Source organism: Orcinus orca, chromosome 9 (genome assembly GCF_937001465.1).
Source record: "Orcinus orca chromosome 9, mOrcOrc1.1, whole genome shotgun sequence".
NCBI lineage: Eukaryota > Metazoa > Chordata > Mammalia > Artiodactyla > Delphinidae > Orcinus > Orcinus orca.
This window is the reverse complement of record NC_064567.1, coordinates 73,549,010-73,571,416: the sequence shown is the minus strand read 5'-3', so window position 1 is coordinate 73,571,416 and position 22,407 is coordinate 73,549,010. Positions and strand designations below refer to the sequence as shown.

General features: G+C 36.8%; 1 protein-coding gene across 1 annotated transcript in view; it reads right to left on the bottom strand.

Annotated features, from left to right (window-relative positions):
• The window catches only part of SP4 (Sp4 transcription factor), a 71,859-nt gene that overhangs the window by 3,922 nt on the left and 45,530 nt on the right, over positions 1–22,407 (bottom strand). The window contains exon 5 of the mRNA XM_004263447.4: positions 20,170–20,369. Coding sequence (XP_004263495.1) covers positions 20,170–20,369 — 200 coding nt within the window. The remainder of the gene's footprint in view (positions 1–20,169; positions 20,370–22,407) is intronic.

The following is a 22,407-nucleotide window of genomic DNA, read 5'->3' as shown; positions in this document are numbered from 1 at the left end:
ATTAGATTCTGGTACACGGAGTGATCCTTATATATTCTCTCTCTAAGTTATAAGATAGTTCTACTGGAACTAACTACTTCTGTATTTCAGAAAAAAGTCCTTTCATTTGTGTATAATGGGTGCAGCACATAAAAATTTGGTTAATTGGTATATTGTCACGTTCATAATGGATAAACTATTAGCTTTAGTCCTTCCCTTAAAATTGTTACTTAAGGGAAAGAAGCAATATTTTTTCCCAGTCTGATAGTAGAACTTGGATAATAAGAATATTCAATTCAGCTGGCTTCTTTTACCTGGCCCTGCTTTTGACTTACTAATAGAAAATCTATAGTGTCCATGTCAGATATTATCTCCTATTCTTTGTTTTATTTTAAAAAATTGCATTTGAGGTATCTCATTGAAATTTTCCTCCTCTTTCAGTCTTGAAAAATTAAATGAAAGGATAAATAAATAGTTGAGACAAAATTCTTAAAGACATTAAAAATAAAGGCAGTTAAGGTTTAAGGTAAAACGACTTGCATCTTATGAATGCTAACAGCCAGACAAGGGCTAAAAACAATTAAATGAGGGTTTATGTTTAGGATCAATCTTGAACTCTTTTATCTTTCAAGTTTCCCATTTTACTTCAAAAGAAAAATTCTAAGTGTAAAAATTTAAAAGCTGGAAGAAATTTTAAGGATCTTATTTTACATTTTCATTTTATAGATAGTAAGTTGGGGCTCAGAAATTAATTAATTTGCTTGGGAAACATACAATTTATTAATATCAGAGCAGAATTCAAGGCACCTGGTTTCTAGTTCAGGCTTTTTGTACTGAATCACCTGTAGTAGAGACCTCTGTTCTTTTACAGCAACAGTGGCCAAGAATAATCAGAAAGAAGTCAGGTAAGTGATGGCTTGAAGGCACGAGATCATTCAGTAAACACTGAATCAATGGATGATCAACTTGTACACACTGGCTGTTTAATAAACATTTGTTAGCTGTGATATTCATGAGCTCAGTCATTTTTCAACAAATATTTGTGGAACATCTGTAATGTGCCAGGCACTGGTGATACAAATCTGAACAAGTCAGAGTCTCTGATTTTAAGAAGCTTCCGTTATCTTGAGAGAGTCATTTGTAACCACATGGAGCTACTGGTACCAAATGAGAAAGAAATTCAAGTCCCCACCTACTCAGCAGGAAACTGTAAGATAAATGAGAAATGATGGGGACATGGTTTGTGTGTGGACTTTCTAGTCTACTCCTAAGAGGTGTGGGTATCCAATTAATTTCAAGCAATGAAAGTTGGATAAAATCTCAAAATAAGTAAATTATGTTGTACAATTCAACTATCATTAGGGGAATGACATTTCAGTTTATTAACCTTTTCCACAAAGAAGTGTGTTTTCTATGGTGTAAGACAATTTCTGAATTTCTTACCTCTTAGCAAACATTATCATTATACTTTATAATATATGGATACAGGGAGGTACAGAGTTCTTGTACTAACTAAATACACTATAATATCTTTTTTGTATTTATAATTATTTTAATTATTTTTATAATTATTTTTAGTAGGGTTATTACTTTTTATAATTAATGCAACTAATTATCAAAACTGTTGATATTAGTTAGTTATGGTGGGCAAAATGCCCCAATCCCCCACAAAGATGTCTGTGCCCTAATCCCTGGAACTTGTGAATACGTTTTATTACATGGCAAAAGGGATGTAACTAAGTTTATAAAGGTTAACAAAGGGAGAGTGTTCTGAATTACCTGCGTGGGCCCAATCTAATCACATAAGTTCTTAAAAGGAGACTGCTTTCTTCAGCTGGAATCAGAGAGACGCAGCAAGAGAAATCAGAGAAATCAGAAGTGTGAGAGGAACTTGACCCGCTGTTGCTGGAGGGGTGCCACGTGGAAAGTGTGAGAAGGAACGTGGGTCACCTCCAGAAGCAAATGCCAGCCCCACTGCCCACCTGCTGACAGGCAGCAAGAACACAGGGACCTACACCCTACAACAGCAAACGCTGAATCTGGCTGATAGCGTAAGTCTGGAAGCAGATGCTCTCCCAGAGCCTTCGGGGCGGGAACACAGCCCAGCCAACACCCTGATCTCACCTTTGTGAGAGGCTAAGCAGAGGACCCCGGCTGAGCCTACTAGGACTTCAGACTTAAACAAACAGTGATATAAAAATGTGTGTTATTTTAAGCTGTTAAATTTGTGGTAGTTTGCTGTAGGAGCAATAGAGAACTGATAGTTATATAAGACACAGTCTTGAAAAAGGTAAAGCCTAATTAAAAAAAAAATACAGCTGATCTGTTACATGGATCAAGATCTGTGAAATATCTACATCACAAGTATCAAAAGCATATCAAGAAGAAATTCCAAATTTTATTTCTCTAAGAAAATCTCAAGGATGTAAGCAAAATGATTTTGGTTTAATACACTGAATATAGGGAAAAAAATGCTTATTTCACCTATATTATTAATAAAATGCCAAGCTGTATTACACAACTATTAAAATATGGTAGTATTTTAAAAGGATTTAAGTAGAAGATTCATATTTAGAAATTATGTAGATTATTTGCTAACATGATGTTAACAGTAATTTCTCTCAGAAAAAAAATTTGCTGAGATTTTCAAATGGAATCATAGACTTGAAAGGATAAACGGAACTAAATCAGATCTTTTAAGCTTTATGTATTTGAGGTACCCATCAAGAGCCAATTATCTAGCTGCCATAGTTCTGCCTACAATCTCATTTTCAAAGTGTTACCCTCAAACTTAAGCTAATGTAATATATAAAACATACTTTATGGATTACTGATGTTATTTCTACGTTTGTCATTTGATAACATACCTGCATATTTATCAATTAAAATAATTTCAGGAGTGAACTGAGGGCCTATATTAGTTTCCAAGGGCTACTATAAAAAAGCAAAAACAAAAAATCACAAACGGGGTGGCTTAAAAACAACAGATATTCTCTCTCTCACAGTTATGGAGCTAGATGCCCCAAATCAAGGTGTCAGTAGCGCAATGCGCCCATCAAAGGCTCTAGAGAAGAATACTCCCTTGCCTCATCCTAGCTGCTGGTGACTTCTGGCAATCCTTGGCATTCATCGGCTTGTAGGTGCAGCTCTCCAATCTTTGCCTCTGTCTTCACATGGCCTTTTCCCCTGTGTCTCTGTGTCTTCTCCCTTCCTTACATGGATGCCAGTCATTGGATTTAGGGTGCACTAGGTCCTAAATCCTAGACACTAAGCATAGTATGACTTCATCTTAATTCATCTCATCTGCAAATAACTATTTCCCAAGAAGGTCACATTCACAGATACTGGGGATTAGGACTTAAACATATCTTTCTGGGAGGCACAATTCAACCCACTACAGGGACATTTTTAAATGTCTGGCATTTATTACAGCTAAGTAAAAAACACACCCTTTGCTCAATGAATAACTTTCAACTAAATGTCCATTTGTAGCATATATACAATTTCTTATCAGACTTTTATATATAACTCACTCTACAGAAATCATATTTTGATTTGTTCTAAAAAACCTCATTATTCAAACTGAGAAACCTGTAGTCCCTGGATCCCTCCAATGTCTATCAGGAGGGACCTATCAGTCCCTCCTGGACACTCCCTTACCTACTCAGCCTAGAATATCTAAATGAATCTTTTCATAAGTGCACTCAATTCTCCTCTATCATTACCTGTGGATAAAAACAAATTAAAAGGGGGAGGAATGATAATTTGAGAGAATTTATATGGCTCAAATTTTCTTGAAGTAGAAGACAGAGTAAGGGAAAGTTAACTGGGAGTGACAAGGGAATTCAGAAGACTTAAGGAGGTTTAGGTAATTGCTAAGGTAATGAGGAAGCTGAAAAAATAAGATTGATAGGCTGTCTGAGAGACTGGATGAGATTTGAGACCATAAATTTGTAGATATCAAATGTGCATCACGAGTAATTTTTCATTTCTTCCTTCAGCAATTATCTACTCAGATATAGAAGCCCTTTGGTCATTTCATTATAAACACTTTTGTTTGTTTGTTTGTTTTTTGGGGGTTTTTTTGCGGTACGCGGGCCTCTCACTGTTATGGCCTCTCCCGTTGCGGAGCACAGGCTCCAGACGCGCAGGCTCAGCGGCCATGGCTCACGGGCCCAGCCGCTCCACGGCATGTGGGATCTTCCCGGACCAGGGCACGAACCCGTGTCCCCTGCATCGGCAGGCGGACTCTCAACCACTGCGCCACCAGGGAAGCCCTAAACATTTTTTTAAAAGGCAATCTTATCTACTCTAATGGTTTTAACTATCATCTATAAATGGATAGGTACATCAAGATCCAGATTCCTAAACTATGAATTTAACATCTCCAAGATGTGCCATAGAAAGCATCATTCAACATGTTGCAAACAGAACTCATTAACTTTCCAATCCTTATAATTCTCAGAAATAAAGGGGAAAAGTCCCCCAAACTATGAAAGAGGTAATGTCAGTAAACATGGTGCTCTCCAAAAATCCACTCCTCTGTGAAAGGAATCAGAAACTGGGAAAAAACAATCAAATCAACCCTTTCAGACTCTGGAAATTAATCAAGCGTTCCAGTAACTCAGGGAGTGTTTAATAAAGAAAATGTCTGAATCTTGGTAAGAAGAGCAAGTTTTGTGGTGTTTTAACTTGCCTAGTTCCATTTTCTACTCCCCAGCAGCCTGGTAGTCACCAGAGGGAACAGAACAGAGCTGGAGCCCTTTCAAAACTTCTTTCCCAAAGAATCATCATTGTTTCTTTGGAGGACCCCACTTAAAATACTTTTCTATTTAACCTTCCTTGGAAATATCCAATGCAAAAAGTCTTCTTCCGGGGTAGAGAACGGCATGTGTTTGTCTAAAACAATTATAGGAAAGTGTTTTAACTTCATGGATGTCCAAAACAATGAATAATACTTGGGCCAAACAATAAACAGACTAAACAAAAAGCTTAAAAGAAAAAGCTGACATACTCCTTGGAATCTAGAAGGCCACATACATGCTTAGGGCTGTGAGTCTACTCAGGAAAGGGCTGAGAAGAACCAAACTCTCACTTATGCCTATCCTTTGAGGTTCTGCAAAAGCAGAAAGTGAAGGCTATGGTAGCATTGTCAACTGTCTGGCTGAGTGTTGATGGGGGCTCCAACATGCACACAAAGCCTCTCAGCAAAGAGGGAGAGACTTATTGGTCCTAGGTTTTTAAAAGAAAGAATATTTGGGGCTTCCCTGGTGGCGCAGTGGTTGAGAGTCCGCCTGCCGATGCAGGGGACACGGGTTCGTGCCCTGGTCCGGGAGGATCCCACATGCCGCGGAGCGGCTGGGCCCGTGAGCCATGGCCGCTGAGCCTGCGCGTCTGGAGCCTGTGCTCCAGGACGGGAGAGGCCACAACAGAGAGAGGCCCGCATACCGCAAAAAAAAAAAAAAAAAAAAAAAAGAATATTTGAAGAAATGATGGCTGAAAACTCCCCAAATTTGATGAAAAACATTAATATACACATTGAAGAGGCTCAGTTAACTTCAAGTAGGTTAAGCGAAAAGAAATTCACACTGAGACACAATAATCAAACTGTTTAAAGCGAAAAACAAAGACAGAATCTAGAAAGCAGCAAAATAGAAGTGACTCATCATCTACAAGGGATCATCACTAAGAAAAAAGCTGATTTTTTTCATCAGAGATCACGGAGATGTGAAAGCAATGGGATGATATATTCAAAGAGATAAAAGGAAAAAACCTGTCAATCAAGAATTCTATATACAGAAAAATTATCTTTCAAAAATAAGGATAAATTAAGATGTTCCCAGATTAATAAAAACTGAAGGAATCTATCACTAGCACATCTGCACCTATAAGAAATACTAAAGGGAGTCCTTCAGGCTGAAATGAAGACACTAAATGATAACTGGAATACACATGAAGAAATAAAGAACACCAGGTAAAGTAACTACATAGATAAATATAAAAGACAGTGTAAATGCATTTTTTACTCATTTTTCCTGCATCTAGTTCAAAACACAACTGAATAAAACAGTAATTACAAATCTGTGTTGATGGGTACAATATACAAAGATGTAATTAGTGGAAAAAACAGCAGAAGTGGAGGCAGAGCTATGTAGGAGAAAAGCTTTTGCGTGCTATTGAAATAAAGTTGGTATTAATCCAGACTAGACTGTTTTAAGATGTGAACTGCAATCCCCAAAGCAGGCAACCACTAAGAAAATAACTTAAAAAACATACATACATATATATATATATATATGTATGTGTGTATATATATATATGCATACATATATACATACACATACATACATATATTAAAAGAAATTACAAGGTAATTAAAATAACACATGAGCAATATTTGTTTAACACAAAATGTCAATAATGGAGAAACACAGGAACAAAAAAGATAAAAGACATGAAGACAAATAGAAAACAAATACCAAAATGGCAGAAGTCCTTAGCAGTAATTGCATTAAACATGAATGTATTAAACACTCCAATCAAAAGGCAGAAATTGACAGACCGGATTAAGAAAAAACATGATACAACTATATGCTTTCTACCAGAGGCTCACTTTAAATTCAAAGACATGAATAGGCTAAAAGTAAAAGGACAGAAAACTGATACACTGTGCAAATAGAGTCGGAATGGCTATATTAATATTAGAACAATAAGATAAAAATTACTACTAGAGACAAGTAAGGATACTTTATAATAATAAAAGTGTCACTCCACCAAGAAGATATAACAATTAGAAACATGTATGTACCTAACAAGAGACCCAAACCATAAGAAGCAAAATCAACAGAATTGAAGGGAGATAGACAATTCTACATTATACCTATCGCTTTCCTGTATTCTCCATTTCAACTGGTAGTAGTCATCATTGGTACCTTTCATCTCTTTTCTCACACCTAATTAATCACCAAGTCCTGTCAATTTTATTACACAAACATCTCTTAAACTGGTCCCAAATATACCTTACAACTTGTTTTAGTTGGTATCTTACCAAAAGTCCTTACTGTCTTTGCTGATTGGTCTCAAAATTATTCCCTATAAATTTATCCTCCATACAAATACTAAATGGTCTAAAATGAAAAGGTGACCATCTAATTATCTGCTGAAAACTTTCAATGGTTCCTCATTTCCTATGGCTGCAGAAAAGAACAAAATCAAATAGTACATAACATCCTACTGACCTCTGCCTACCTTTTCTGTTTTATCTATTGCCACAAATATCATGGTTCCCAAACACTGAACTGCTTGTAGGTTCTGACATATCATACTTTCTTTCTTGTATGAGTTAGATTCTAGTCCAGGTGACTCTACTCTACCTCCCAGTCATATAATTTTAGGCAACTTCTCTCTCCAATTCTCAGTTTCTTCATTTTTAGCTGGGAGTAACAGAAATACCTACCTCATATTATTGCTCAAAGGATAAAATGAGAAAATGGATTTTAAAAAAGCATTTAGAAACCCAGCACACTGAAGGGGATCAGATACGTTAACTACTACTGTTACTGCCTGTCTGTATTTGTTTACTGCTTCCATGGCTCATTCTTCCCCATTACTAAATAACTCAACTTGGCTCAAGGAACTAAGCTTCTCATTAGTCCTTATTTATAAAATGATGGAATTGCACAAAATCATTTTCAGGAGTCCCTCTGGCTCTAACTCTTATCTTTTTTTTTTTTTTTTTTTGCCTAACGCGGGCCTCTCACTGTTGTGGCCTCTCCCGTTGTGGAGCACAGGCTCCGGACGCACAGGCTCAGCGGCCATGGCTCACAGGCCCAGCCGCTCCGCAGCATGTGGGATCTTCCCAGACCGGGGCACGAACCCGTGTCCCCTGCATCGGCAGGCGGACTCTCAACCACTGTGCCACCAGGGAAGCCCAACTCCTATCATTCTTGATAAAGAGACATGTTTCATGACATTGAGGCATATGCATGAGGCTGAGCAGGAAATTCTTTGGATTGTTAAAATAAAAATAAACTAGAAAATCTCTCTCCCTTTTTAGACTGCAATTTCGCAAAGATAAGAGTTGTCTCACACTTCTGAAAATGTATTAATTTACATACAGTAAAATTCATTCTTTCTGCTACATAGTTCTATGAGTTTTGATAAATGCATTAAGTCATGTAGCTATCTCCAAAATTCAAATGCAGAAGAACTGCTGTCACTTCCAAAAACTCCTTCATGATGTCTCTTCAGTCAAACTCCCTCCTCCATCACACACTAGAAAACACTGATCTGTTCACGTTTTGTATAGTTTTGATTTTTCTATTACATCATACAAATGGAATCATTCAACAAGTAGCCTTTTGATGCTGGATGCTTTCACTTAGCATAATGCATCTGAATTTCATCCATGTGGTTGTGTGTATTAATAATTCATTCCTCTACGTTGGGGAAGAGTACTCCAATGTATGGATATACCACAATATTTCATCCATTCACCAGCTGAAGGACACTTGGGGTGTTTCCAGTTTGGGTGATTATAAATAAATCTTCCATATATATTCAAAGGTGGGGTGAATACTTGGGAGTGGATGCAAGGTCATATGGTTAAGTGTATGTTTTAACTTTTATAAGAAAATTCCAAAATGTTTTCCAAAGGTGCTGTGTCATTTTGCATTCCCACCAGCAAGGAAGTTCCAGTTCTGCAATCTCCCCGGTACTTATAATTGTCAGGGTTTTGGTGTCCTTGTTTTTTATTTTAGCCATTCTAATAGGTGTATACAGGTATCTTGTTGTGGTACTAATTTGCATTCCCCCAAATAAAAGACGATGTTGAACATCTTTTTGTGTGCTTATTTGCCACATGTATAATGTTTAGTGAAGTGTCCAGATCCTTTGCCAATTTTTAAAAAGTGTACTGTTGTTCACATACTGTTGAGGTTTGAGACTTCTTTATATATTCTAGATAAAAGTACATTGTCAGATATATGATTTTCAAATATTTTCTTCCAGTCTGTGTCTGGTGTTTTCAGAATTTTTCACAGAGCAAAAGTTTTTAGTTTTTATGAAATCCAGTTTATCAATTTTTCTTTTATGGATTGTACTTCTGATGTTGTATTAAAAACTTTGGTCTAACCTCAGGCCACAAAGATTTTATCCCATATTTAAAAGGTTTTACAGTTTTAGGTTTAGATTTAGGTTTGAGTGATTCTGAGTTAGTTTTTATAAAACATATGAGGTATGCAGGTCAAAGTTTCTTTTTTGCATGTGGCTGTCCAACTCTGCCACATTTTGTTGCTGAGAACTTCTGTCTTTCCTTTTATTGTAAGCATGCTTACCTTTACTCCACGGATGATGGTTATAATATCTGCTTTAAAGTCTTTGTCTAATAATTCTAACTTGTGGATTATTTTGTATCATGGTCAGATACAGAGTATGTTGAGTAATTTTGGATTGTATCCTGGACATTTTAAAAAATAAATTTATTTATTTATTTTGGTCACATTGGGTCTTAGTTGCTGCACGCGGGCTTTCTTTAGTTGCGTTGAGCAGGGGCTACTCTTCGTTGGGTGCGCGGGCTTCTCATTGCAGTGGCTTCTCTTGTTGCGGAGCACAGGCTCTAGGTGCGTAGGCTTCAGTGGTTGTGGCACGTGGGCTCAGTAGTTGTGGCTCACAGGCTCTAGAGCACAGGCTCAGTAGTTGTGGCTCACGGGCTCTAGAGCACAGGCTCAGCAGTTGTGGTTCGCGGGCTCTAGAGCGCAGGCTCAGTAGCTGTGGTGCACGGGCTTACTTGCTCCGCGGCATGCGGGATCTTCCCGGACTAGGGCTGGAACCCGTGTCCCCTGCATCGGCAGGCAGACTCTCAACCACTGCGCCACCAGGGAAGCTCAATAAAGTATTTTTTAATTAAGGTATATGTATTATTTTTTTAGATGTAATGCTACTGTACAGTTAACAGACTACAGTATAGTGTAAACCTAACTTTTACATGCACTGGGAAACCAAAAAATTCATGTGACTGGCTTTACTGAGATATTCACACTTCATCAAGGTGGTCTGGAACCAAACCTCGCATATCTGAGATTTGCATGTAACGATGGGATTGGATCATAACTCTATAAATAAATACTCATGAATGCATACCATAGTGGTAAAAATAAATGTCTGAATAAACAAATAATTGGGGAAGAAAGTATAGATAGATCTTCCTTATATGAGTCACAATTGAAAATTGTACAAACGTGAGGGAAATAGAAAATGACCTTTAGTACATCACAGTAACATCACACAGAACATCACATTGTATCTGCAGGCAAGATACAGGTGGGCGGGGTGATGCACCACACCAGCAAGAAAGTCGCCACGGACTCCGACATCCCACGGACTCTGACACCCCACGGACTCTGACATCCCACAGACGATATCAGGCGTCCCCTGCCCTTAACTGTCCCAGTCTTTTCTGCACTGGTCGTGGGACGTGTAGGAGGGACTCGGGGAGACCCCAAAAAGCTGGATATGGACTCAGTGACCTTTAAGGATGTGGCTGTGAACTTCATCCTGGAGGAGTGGGCTCTACTGAATCCTACACAGAAGAAACTCTACAGAGATGTGATGCAGGAAACCTTCAGGAAGCTGGCCTCAGCAGGAACAAAATGGGATGGTGATGACATTGAAGAGCAGTACAAAAACCAGGGGGGAAAACCAAGAAATCATATGACAGTGAGATTCTCTGAGAGTAAAGACAGTAGTCCACGTGGAAGAAACTTCAACCTTACTCCACCTCTTGATCAGAACAAGAAAACTCCTGGATTAAAACCATGTGAATGCAGTGTACGTGGAAAAGTCTTCATGCATCATTCATCTCTTAATAGACTCATGAAATGTCACACTGAACACAAACCTCAAGATTTTTAAAAAATATGATCAGGGCTGTATAATACATATAAATGTAAGGAAAGTGGGAAAGTTTACAAATATTACAGTTCCTTACAGAGGCACTCACACAAGAACTTACACAGGAGAGAAACTGTATGAATTCCAGCAATGTGGAAAAAGTTTCAGTAATCATTCATCAAGGTTTCCAAACACATGAAAGAGTTCACTCTGGAGAGTAGCCCTATGAATATAAGCAATGGCATAAAGGTTTACGTTCTCAAAAGGTTTCCAAAAACACGAAAGAGATCACACCGGAGAAAAACCCTATGAATGTAAGGAATGTGAGGAAGCATTCATTAACCCCAGTTCTCTTCAAATACATGAAAGGAGTCACAGTGGAGAGAAACCATATGTGTATAAAACATATTGTAAAGCATTTAGTATTCCCAGATAGCTTCAAGAACATCAAAGAACCCATACTGGAGAAAAACCCTATGAATGTAAAGTATGTGGGAAATCCTTCGCTTCCACTTACGTTCAAGTGCATGAAAGAGCTCACACTGGACAGAAACCCTATCAATGTCAGGAATGTGGGAAAGCCTTCGTTTGTCCCTCAGGCATTTGAAGGCACAAGAGACTGCACACTAGAGAGAAACCATATAAATGTGAAGAATGTGGGAAAGCATTCAGTATCCCAGTTCTCTTCACATACATGAAAGGACTCACACTAGAGAGAAACTGTATGTGTGTAAAACATGTTATAAAGCATTTAGTATTCCCAGATAGCTTCGAAAACATGAAAAAAAACATACTGGAGAAAAACCCTATGAATGTAAAATATGTGAGAAAACCTTCAGTTCCACTTATGTTCAAGTGCATGAAAATAATTCACACTGGAGAGAGACCCTATAAATGTAAGGAATGTGGGAAAGTCTACATTTTTCTCTCTCAGGCATTCAAAGACACATGAGCCTGCACACTGGAGAGAAACCATATAAATGTGTAGAATGTGGGAAAGCATTTATTATTCCCAGTTTTCTTCAAACACGTGAAAGGACTCACACTGGCAAGAAACTGTGTGTGTGTAAAATATGTTCTAAAGCATTTCGTTTTTCCAGTTCTCTTCAAAAACATGAAAGAACTCATACTAGAAAAAACCTATGACTGTACAATATGTGGGAAAACTTTTGCTTCCACTTATGTTCAAGTGCATGAAGGAATTCAAGCTGCAGAGCAGCCTTATGAATGTAGGAATGTGGGAAAGCCTACATTTGTCTTAGGCATTCAGAGATACATGCATACTACACAGAAACCATGTAAATATGAAGAATGTGGGAAAACCTTCTCTGATCTCTCTACTTTGCAAAAGCATGAAAGGGTTCACTAGATAATAAATCTAGTTTTTATAGAGCCTAGGAAAGACTTCAGTGGGCCCACATACTTATATGTGAAAACTCTCATGAGAAACAAATATAAATGTCAGTAACGTGAGGTAACTTGTTGGAAAGTAATCCAGGAATAATGTTTTAGAAAATCTTCAATATAAAAGACTTGTTATAAAAATTTATAAATATGTGTGTTTACTAAGGATCTTTATGAAAGTGTCTTTCTTGACATTGGATTTGTACTAGTTACCTTCAAAAATGAGTATTTAGGTGAGGTAATTCTGTAAGTCATCTTTTAATAATAGTTCATAAGGTTAAAAGGTAGCAATTTTTCCTTTAATCAGATAATGATATTTTCTCTTTCCATTTTTAAGTCTGTTGGACCTATGGGTGATTGAAGTGTTTTTTTTTTTTTTGACATCTTTGTTGGAGTGCGGTTGCTTTGCAGTGGTGTGTTGGTTTCTGCTTCGTGACAAAGTGAATCTGCTGTACATATACGTATATCCGCATAAAGTGTAGTTCTAATATGCAATTAGGCTTGGTATTTGTTGGGATTTTCCTACTGGCCTTGGGTGGCAGTTCTCGAATATCCTTAATCTATTATATATACCATACCTTTACTACAGAAAGATCTTTTTTGGGGGGTGGTGAGTATAGGAGCCTTTTTCCATTTTCTCTACTATTAAATACTTGGAATAATTTTTTCTGTATGGCCAGGTTGTCAAAGGGTGTACATTCACGTAAATTATGTTTTTCCATTTGCTTCTTCATTCCTTCTGACTGGTATTTGGTGAATAGACTTTGAAGAAGAGAGACTTGTGATAGGACAAAAAATCTAGCGTTGGAGATATCCTGCCTGTGAGTAATATTAGGACCTAGATTTTCCAGAATCTATCCCCTTTGTGGTTCCATGTTAGAATTCACCAATAGCGTCATCTGTGTGCAATTTAAAGGCAGATGAGAAGGCATACTTCAGATTTTGGAGCCATCACGCTGGGAGAGAGACAGATACATAGGAGGTTTGAGGACACCACCTTTCATCCTGTTTTCCAGATTCTGGGTCTTTGTATTCAAGAATATCCTCAAAACCACCAACAACTGTTTGATTCCTATTATCAGAAGTGTAGTTTTCCTCTGATGTCTTCACAATTCTACATAAAAATCTGTCAGAGTTTGAATTTTTCTGTGAGGCATCCTGTGTCCAGTTGGAAAATAATTCAGAATTTCATGGTTGGGAATATTGTCAGATTACCCTTCTGTAGATTTACAGCTTCATCATGTCTAATTTGTGTAGGAAACACCTTATGCTGTTAACATTGTTAGTATGTTTTCCTGATTCACCATACATTCACAATGGTGCAGCGATAAACAAGGACATGGGAGTTTGTTGCACTGTGCAGTGGCTGCCTTGACCCACTCCTTCAATGTGAGAATAAGCCCCTTCCTCATATCAGGAAAAGTATGGGTGCTTTCTGTTACTTGTAGCTGAATATAATCCCTCTTTGTTTTCAGTTATGTTTGATTGTACATGATTAAAAGTCTGTTCATGTTTTGGTGAAAGAAATGATTCTGTAGTTGTTTCAGAGAGAGATTTTATCAACTCTTTCCTCAGCTTTCGTATGCTAACAAATATTGTGGTTTTTATTTCCTCAGAAAATATATTAAAATACCCATTATAATTATGGATATTCAGGAAAAAAGAAAAGATACAATGAGGAATGCTAAAAGTGAAAATAGTATTTTCTTTAAAGAGAAAGAGGACATTTGTGCAGACTCAAAAAATCTCCTCTAAAATATTTACTAATTACTGTGGTTGTGTTCATTTAAGTCCACAGATTCTTTGATACTCCTCCCTCTAGGAGGTGGAGCTTAATTCACTTCCTCTTGAATATTGAATGGACTTAGTCACTTGCTTCTAATAAACAAAATATGGAAAGGAAAAAAGAAAAACTTCACAGTGGAGATACCTGGCAAACATTATCTTAACTAATTCATCAAGGTTAACATCACCAATAATAAGACATATTGACATCATGTACTCCCTGATATGATGCGATTAGAAGGACAATAATGTCTGTGATATTCTTCCCAGCAACAATTCATAACCTCAATGTAATCATGAGAAAATATCAGACAAACCCAAATTGAGGAATATTCTACAAGATACTTAACCTTTAAGTGTCAAGGTATGAAAAGACCAGGGAAAAAAATGAGGAAATTTCATAGACTGCAGGAGACTAAAGAGTCATGACAAATAAATGCAATGTGGTACTCTGGACTGAATCTTGGAATAGAAAAAGTATATTTGTAGGGAAGCCTTAACTGATAGTATTGTACCAATGTTAATTTCTTAACATTGTGCTATGGAAGACATCAGTTATAGAGGAAGCTGGGTGAAGGGTATTTGAGAACTCGCTATATTATCTTTGCAACTCCTCTGTAAGTATAAAGTTACTTCAAAATAAAAAAGTTATAAATAAATAAAATAAATAAGTTCCTTAAAGCTGAAGGGGTAAAATTAGGTCACCTACAAAAAAATATGAGAAGAGAACAATGAACTTCTTATTAGTAAAACAGATGCAAGAAGACAACAGAGCAGTGCCATTAATGTTTTAAGTGAATATAATTTTCAACCTAGAATTCTGTATTAGCCAAATTATCAATGAAATGGAAAAGTAAAATAAAGGCATTTTCAAACAAATTTACTTCTGTATGCCTTTTTGTAGGAAGCATTTCATAACGTTTTCCAGAAACCAAGGGAATAAACTAAGAAAGCTGAAGATGTGAGATCTGGAGAACACTGGATCCAAACCATTAGAGCAGGGAAGAAAAGTCTCAGGATTACAGTTGTGCAGCAGCCCTAGACAGGAATCAGTGTTTGAAAGGAAAGCTGGAGTCCTCCAGGAATAAGGAGAAACCTGATGGAGTTGATACTTTTCTTGAAAAGTTAAAATAACAAAAGGAGGTAATAAAGTTAACCAATGCGAAGGGGAAGAAGGCAATTTGAAACTTCAGGGAAAAAAAAACAAAAAATACACAGGAAAGGACAGGTAATCACAGTCCATTACATAATGTAATTATTATTTATTTACTAATTTTCAACTTTAAAAACTAAGCTATAAAAAAACGAAGGCAGTGGTTATTAAAGAAAATGTAAGCATTTTAACATCAAGAGAAAGAGAAGAGATAGTAAAAGTTTAGGTGAGAGAAGTTAAAAGGTCAAAGGGATGGAAACTGAAGGACAGACATGGTAATACGGTGTCACAGAGTGGTGAGTCATGAGACAACATTTGGCCTGCACACAGTTAAAGAAAAAATGCAATGTCATTGATGGTGTAAAGTCAGATAAATTATTTTGGGGGGAGTACTGATTTCTGTCAGTTTACAACTGAGTGTTCATTTTTTTAATTTGAAGTATGTTGATGTATAATACTGAATAAGTTACAGGTGTACAATATACTGATTAACAATTTTAAAGGTTATACGTCATTTATAGTTATAAAATATTGGCTATATTCCTCATGTTGTACAATATATCCCTGTAGCTTATTTTATACCTAATAGTTTGTACCTCTTAATCCCCTACCCCTAAATTGTACCTACCCCCTTCCCTTTCCTTACTGGTAACCACTAGTTCGTTCTCTATATCTGTGAGTCTGCTTTTAAAAAATTATAGTCACTAGTTTGTTGCATATTTTAGATTCCACATATAAGTGATATCATACAGCATTTGTCTTTCTCTATCTGACTTATTTCACTTCATGTATTGATCGACACTTAGGCTGCTTCCATATCTAGGCAACTGTAAATCATGCTGCTATGAACATTAGGCTGTGTGTATCTTTTCAAATTAGTGTTTTGGGGTTTTTTTTGAACACATATCCAGGAGTGGAGTTAGTTGGTCATATGGTAGTTCTATTTCTAGTTTTTTGAGAAACCTCCATGTTGTCTTCCAGAGCAGATGCACCAATTTACAGTTCCACCAAGAGTGTACAAGGGTTCCCTTTTCTCCGCATCCTCACCAACATTTTTTATTTGTATTCTTTTTGATGATCGCCATTCTCACAGGTGGGTTTGATTTGCATTTCCCTGATGATTAGCAACACTGAGCAGCTTTTCATGTGCCTACTGGCCATCTGTGAGGTAAATTCTTAACTCTTAATGCAAGAATAGTCAGTGTCTAATATTGCTGTATCAATAAATAACAGTGTAAGCATATTATACAGGTATGCACAGCCATCACAGGATGAATAAAAAAGTAAAAATAGTTAAAGGATTAAACATGATTTTCTCCAGGGAGCAGATGGGGTGGGCCAAAGAGTCTGCTTAACAATCCAAGCTCTTCTACATGATTTGATTTTTAAATACCATATCCATGTATCTTTTGAAAAAAAATTTTTATTTTACAGAAAGCAAAAAAAAAAAATCTGCACTATTTTCAACAGTGAATAAAAATAACTCACTTGTCCACTCATAGTAAGATGATAACTGAATTTCTACTTAGTGCAGTGGTTGGGCATTAGAGAAAACAGTTACTGCCATGAATGACCAAGGCTTTCAACTTAACATATAAAATGCTTAATCAATACTTATTTATTTCAAAAGACTTGTTTCATTTTCTTTTCAACAACTTTAATAAACACTTAGAATGAAAGTTACTTGTACTACTTCTTTAAAAGTAAAAGGTATCTGATGTTAAGCCAAACACTTCAAAATAACATGTTTAAATAAACAATTTTGTGTATGATGTATTCAAGATGTCTGAAACACTGAAAGTAAGCTGTAAGTATATTAAATTCTGAATTATTCAGGTTATTAGAAGACAATAATGGTGTGGACCATTTAAAAAGAAGAAAGAGGGCTTCCCTGGTGGCGCAGTGGTTGAGATTCCGCCTGCCGATGCAGGGGACGTGGGTTCGTGCCCAGGTCCGGGAGGATCCCACATGCCACGGAGCGGCTGGGCCCGTGAGCCATGGCCGCTGAGCCTGCACGTCCGGAGCCTGTGCTCCGCAATGGGAGAGGCCACAGCAGTGAGAGGCCCGCATACCGCAAAAAAAAAAAAAAAAGAAGAAAGAAATTATGCTTCCAACTCATTAATCTTTTGAAGTAGTTTATATAAATCCTTCAGTAAATCTGCCTTGTGTTATCTGTATGAGTATGAATGTGCAACAGAAAGGAACTTTAGAAACTCATCGCTTCTCAAACAAAATGATGAAATCACAATGTGAGAGGTTCCAAATTTTCTTGGCTTCCCTAATCTGCCCCACTGTTAAACCAGGGCAGAAATACTGCATCCACTCATACTGACATAAACAGCACAGTATTTTTCTAAAACAGACATCAATATTGTTATGGGCTTAATTTTTTTTTTTAACTGTATTTTTTTTTTCTATTTTCTTAGTGGTTACTCTAGGGCTTACCTCTGGACAGTTTACTATACTGTCTTCCTGTCCCATCCCGGTAAGTTGTCCCCAGGAAAGGTCCTGGGCAGAGCGTGTGGGCAGGAAAGTTGCCTGAAGAAGGATGGCCTTGGACGATGGGGCACAGGAGGGAGGACTGAGGCACTGAGATGGCCACAGGGTGGCAGCCCCAGTGATAGAGAGGCTGCAGCTTTTTTTTTTTTTGCGGTACACGGGCCTCTCACTGTTGTGGCCCCTCCCGTTGCGAAGCACAGGCTCCAGACGCGCAGGCTCAGCAGCCATGGCTCACGGTGGGCTTAATTTTTAATCACAACATATTTGCCAATATGAAAGGTGAGGTGGCATTAGAAACCCAAATGTAATACCATACAGAGTTTTTAAAACTTTTTTTAATTAAAATTCTTATTTTTAATATAATGTTAACTCAGTGATTGAGCCATTACACTAAGACTCTTCTGTGTTACTAAGTTGTGTGCATATCAAACTAAGTAAGTTTTATTTATCACTTTAAATAGATTTAGCAACCATTATTTCTTCTCTGAGACTATTTTCTAATCTGTAAAATGGAGCCAATTTCTAGGTTACAGTGCTTCTGTTAGAATTAAATGAGCTGATATATTTGAAACATCTGATATTCAGTAGTTGATCAATAAAAGTCAGCTCTAGTTCCCCTTTTGTCCTACATGTACCTTGATACAAGTTAAAGTTTAATGTCTAATTCAAAAAACTCTACCCAAATTATTACTTTATTCAATAATTAAACATTGAGTCCCAAATATATATACCAGACATGTTCTAAATAGAGAAGGTCAGTGTTATATACCAAAACAAGGAAAACTGCCCTACCAGATATCAAGACTTAATATAAGCTTCTGGTAATTAAAACAGTATAGTATTACTGTAGGAAGTGACAAACAGACAAAACAAAGGACTCAGAAATTGAGCCATTCTTAAAGAGGACATCAACATATGAGAGAAGTTCCATTACATATCAATGAAGAAAGAACTGGACTATTCAAGAAATGGCTTTCCACATGAAAGAAAAACAAAATTTTATCCCTTTTTAGTCCATCATCAAAAAAAAAAATTTTTTTAGACTAATAAACTTACACAAAGAAAACCTTAAAGCCAATTAGAAGAAAATGTTTTTAAAAACGTTATGACCTTGAGATAGGAGAAATTTTCATTTTAAAAAAAAGCAAAATGCAAAGGAATATATTTACATATCCTTATATTTTACTAAATAAAAATATAAAACTTCCATATGACAAAAGATAGCACTAAGATAAAAAGATAGCAATACTGGGGAAAATTGCAATATATAATCAGTAAGAAAAAGGAAAACAACAACAACAAAAAAGATCAAAAGAATCAACAGAAAACAAAATATAAATGACCAATAAACACAGGAAAAAAGATGCTTATCTCACTATAATCAGGAAAAATGCTAATTTAAAAAATTAAATAGAAACCATTTTAGACTGACAAGAACTTTCAAAGCCTGATGCTACTGAGTGAACATACAGCCAAGTGGAAACTCTCAATCAACACTAGTGAAGTAGAGATGGTAACAGCCACTTTAGAGACTCTAGTGGTTATCTAGCAAAATCAAACATACACATTCTCTAAGATCCAATAATTCTACTTCTTGTACATGTTCACTGTATGTTCAAAGTAGTAAAGTTTGTGACAGCAAAAATCTTGAACTCATCTAAATAGTGTGGGAAATGGATCAATACAGTGTAGTAGAGTCATGTGATAGAACACTACATAGCAGTTAAGAGAAATAGACATGTATTCATACACATATGTACACATATATATGAACTTGGATAGATGTCAAAACATAGTAAGTAAAATTATACTGTAATATATCAGTTACATAAAATTTCATAGAAAACACAAAACAATATTCACATATATCCATGAAGAAAATATGTAAGAGTATTAAAACTACACTAAAAATTTACACTTGAAATTCATGGTAGCTGTTGTCTTTGAGAGGTAGGAGGACAAAGATGATGTTAACTTTATAATGATTTGTTTTGTTAAAAAATAACAGATAATACAGCATGTTAACAGCTGTCAATTCTGAGTGAGAGTTAAGGTAGGTGTTTGTTATACTTTTCTTGATACTTCAGTCAATTTTCTGGATTGAACAAAAACTAATCAAGGTCACCAACAAGATGATCATTCAACTCTCTTCTCATCAACTTAAATACTGACAAAAAGTAATATGTGAGTTCAACATGCTAAGAATGCAAGATAAGCAAATGGAATAAATTCCAAGTCATGTAATTATGCTGATAAAGCTTACGAAAAGTAGAATAAAATATATCTCAGAAATGAGGTAAAGAATTTTGATCTTAAACATCTTTCATATAATCACTAAAATGAATTTTCTCTCTTTAATTTCCATATTTCCCAATTTGATAGCTAACTATCACTATAATTTTCATCTAAGCACTGAGAAAAGAAATAATAAGTACAAGTCCTAAAATAAATCAACTAACCTGTATGGGTTCTTCTATGTCTCTGAAGCTCATCACTCCTTGTAAATCTTTTGCCACAAAACATCCAGTTGCATATAAAAGGTCTTTCTCCAGTATGCCAGCGAAGATGTGCTCGTAGGTGAGATGTTTTGCCATAAACTTTTCCACATCCTTCAATATGACAGATATGTTGTTTCTTTTTTCCTGGTTCATTACTGCCTCTACAAAAACAAAAACAAAAACCAAACATTAATTACACTCCCAAACACCAAGCTTATAATTCAGGAAAAGTAAAAGGGAATCAAGGTAATTAAATGATGCTTTTCTAAATGAGTTTTTAAAATCATGATGCCACAACTGTAGTTAAAAATCAGAAAAAAACAGCACTGTGTAGTAAAACTCAAAAGTGGTATGAAAACACATTAATTTTAGAGAATGTATGTTCTGCCATGGAATTCACATGTTCATTTCCTAGTACGTTCCTCCCCTGGGAAAAAAATCTCTTTAAACTTTTCAAGACACTTGAAAACTCTCCTCTAAAATACCAAAGAATGGTAATCCTCATTTAAAAGTGTAACGTTCAGAGTTTCACTTCCAGCAAAAGCAGCACGAAGAGCTCCCTGGACCTACTCCCCAGTGAAACCAGTGCAAATGATAACAAAAAAAGCAAATAACATTTACAATCTCTGGAAATGGCCTTATGAGTATACAGCAAATAAAGAAACATTTATTCATGAAAATCAAATAGAACTTGGTAAGAAGAATGAGAGTCTGCTGTATTTGAACCAATACTCACTCTGTGTCTCCCTCCTCCTTCCACCTCCCCTGACACAGAAACACTACAGACTTGTGCAATCAACAACAGGGTTCCCTCTTCTCCCACCCTTCTAGTTGCTGGGTTATCTCCCCAAGAAAGGCAGGACATCAGCATTTCTCAATCTACCCGCAGCTACCTGTTACTGAGGCTAAGTTTCAGGTGAGTGTGGCTGACAGATGGGGAACAACCTTCTTCCACCCAATCCCAACCCCTGAGACACAGGCTCAACCTTGGATAAGGCATGATGAAAACACTGGGGTCCAGATGACCCTTGACCCAGCTCATTTGTAGTTCATAAATCAGAGGTTCCAAGCCTGGAGTGACCAGCCAATAAAACTTGAGGCTACTGCTGACCTCCTGCCCCCACGTACTCAGCTCCTAGAGCACAGAATGCATAGGGAGAAATGTGTCACTGTCCCAACCCCCAGTTCAAGAGCCATGACACAGAGATTTTGGCCAGAGGGAGAGTATACCATAAAACAGAAGGCTCCAAATCTCTTCCCAAGAAATTGACTTCATTTGCAACAAAGTGTGGAGAGGTTTGAGCCTAAGGATGATCTTAAAGACAGTGGAGATTGTTGCAAAAGGCAACTGGGAGGAGACTAATAGATTCACTGGAGACATAAGCTAAACTATAGACTGACAGGTTGCCAGAAAGAACTGAGGAAAGAGGTAGCCGGTAGGAGTCCTACAGGATCAGAATAAATCTTAAGCACAGACCTAAGTTCTGCCTTTTAAAACTCTGATTGGATCAGGCTGTGGAGCAATATATGCTTCAGGGTATTACTGAAAACAACAGAGCAATCAGCTGGCAATTAGTGGAGCTTAACAGCTGGGTGTGGTCAGAGAAAGAACCAAAAATATCCCTACCAAAACCACTGTCATCCCAGGGTCACTAAGGAGCAACACGCTTCATACTGGAGAGGGGCAGGGGAGTGGGGGCAGGGATTTTCATTAAAATAATCCAGCTCCTCACTAAACAAACAAGCAAAACAGTAACAAGCCAGAGGTGGGAGAAGGACAGAAGGCAGTACTAGGAGTTGCTACAATATACTATTTCTCTAGTTTCCAACAAAAAATTATGAGACGTGCAAAAACCAGAAACAAAGAAGGAAAAAACGACCTATACACTAGAGAAAAAGCAGGCAAGAGAGACTGCCTGTGAGAGCAAACAAATTTAACAAGACTTCAAAGCAGCCATTATGAATACGTTCAAAGAACTAAAGGACATCATGATTAAAGAAGTAAAGCAAGGTATAATGACATCACATCAAACAGAGAATATCAATAAAGAGCTAGAAATGATTTTTTAAAGAACCAATTGGAAACTCTTGAGATAAAAGGTACAACTGAAATGAAAAATTCACAAGAGGGACTCGAGAAGGAAGAAATAGTGAAACTGAAGACAGTTCAATAGAGATTATGCAACCCAAAAAGCAAAC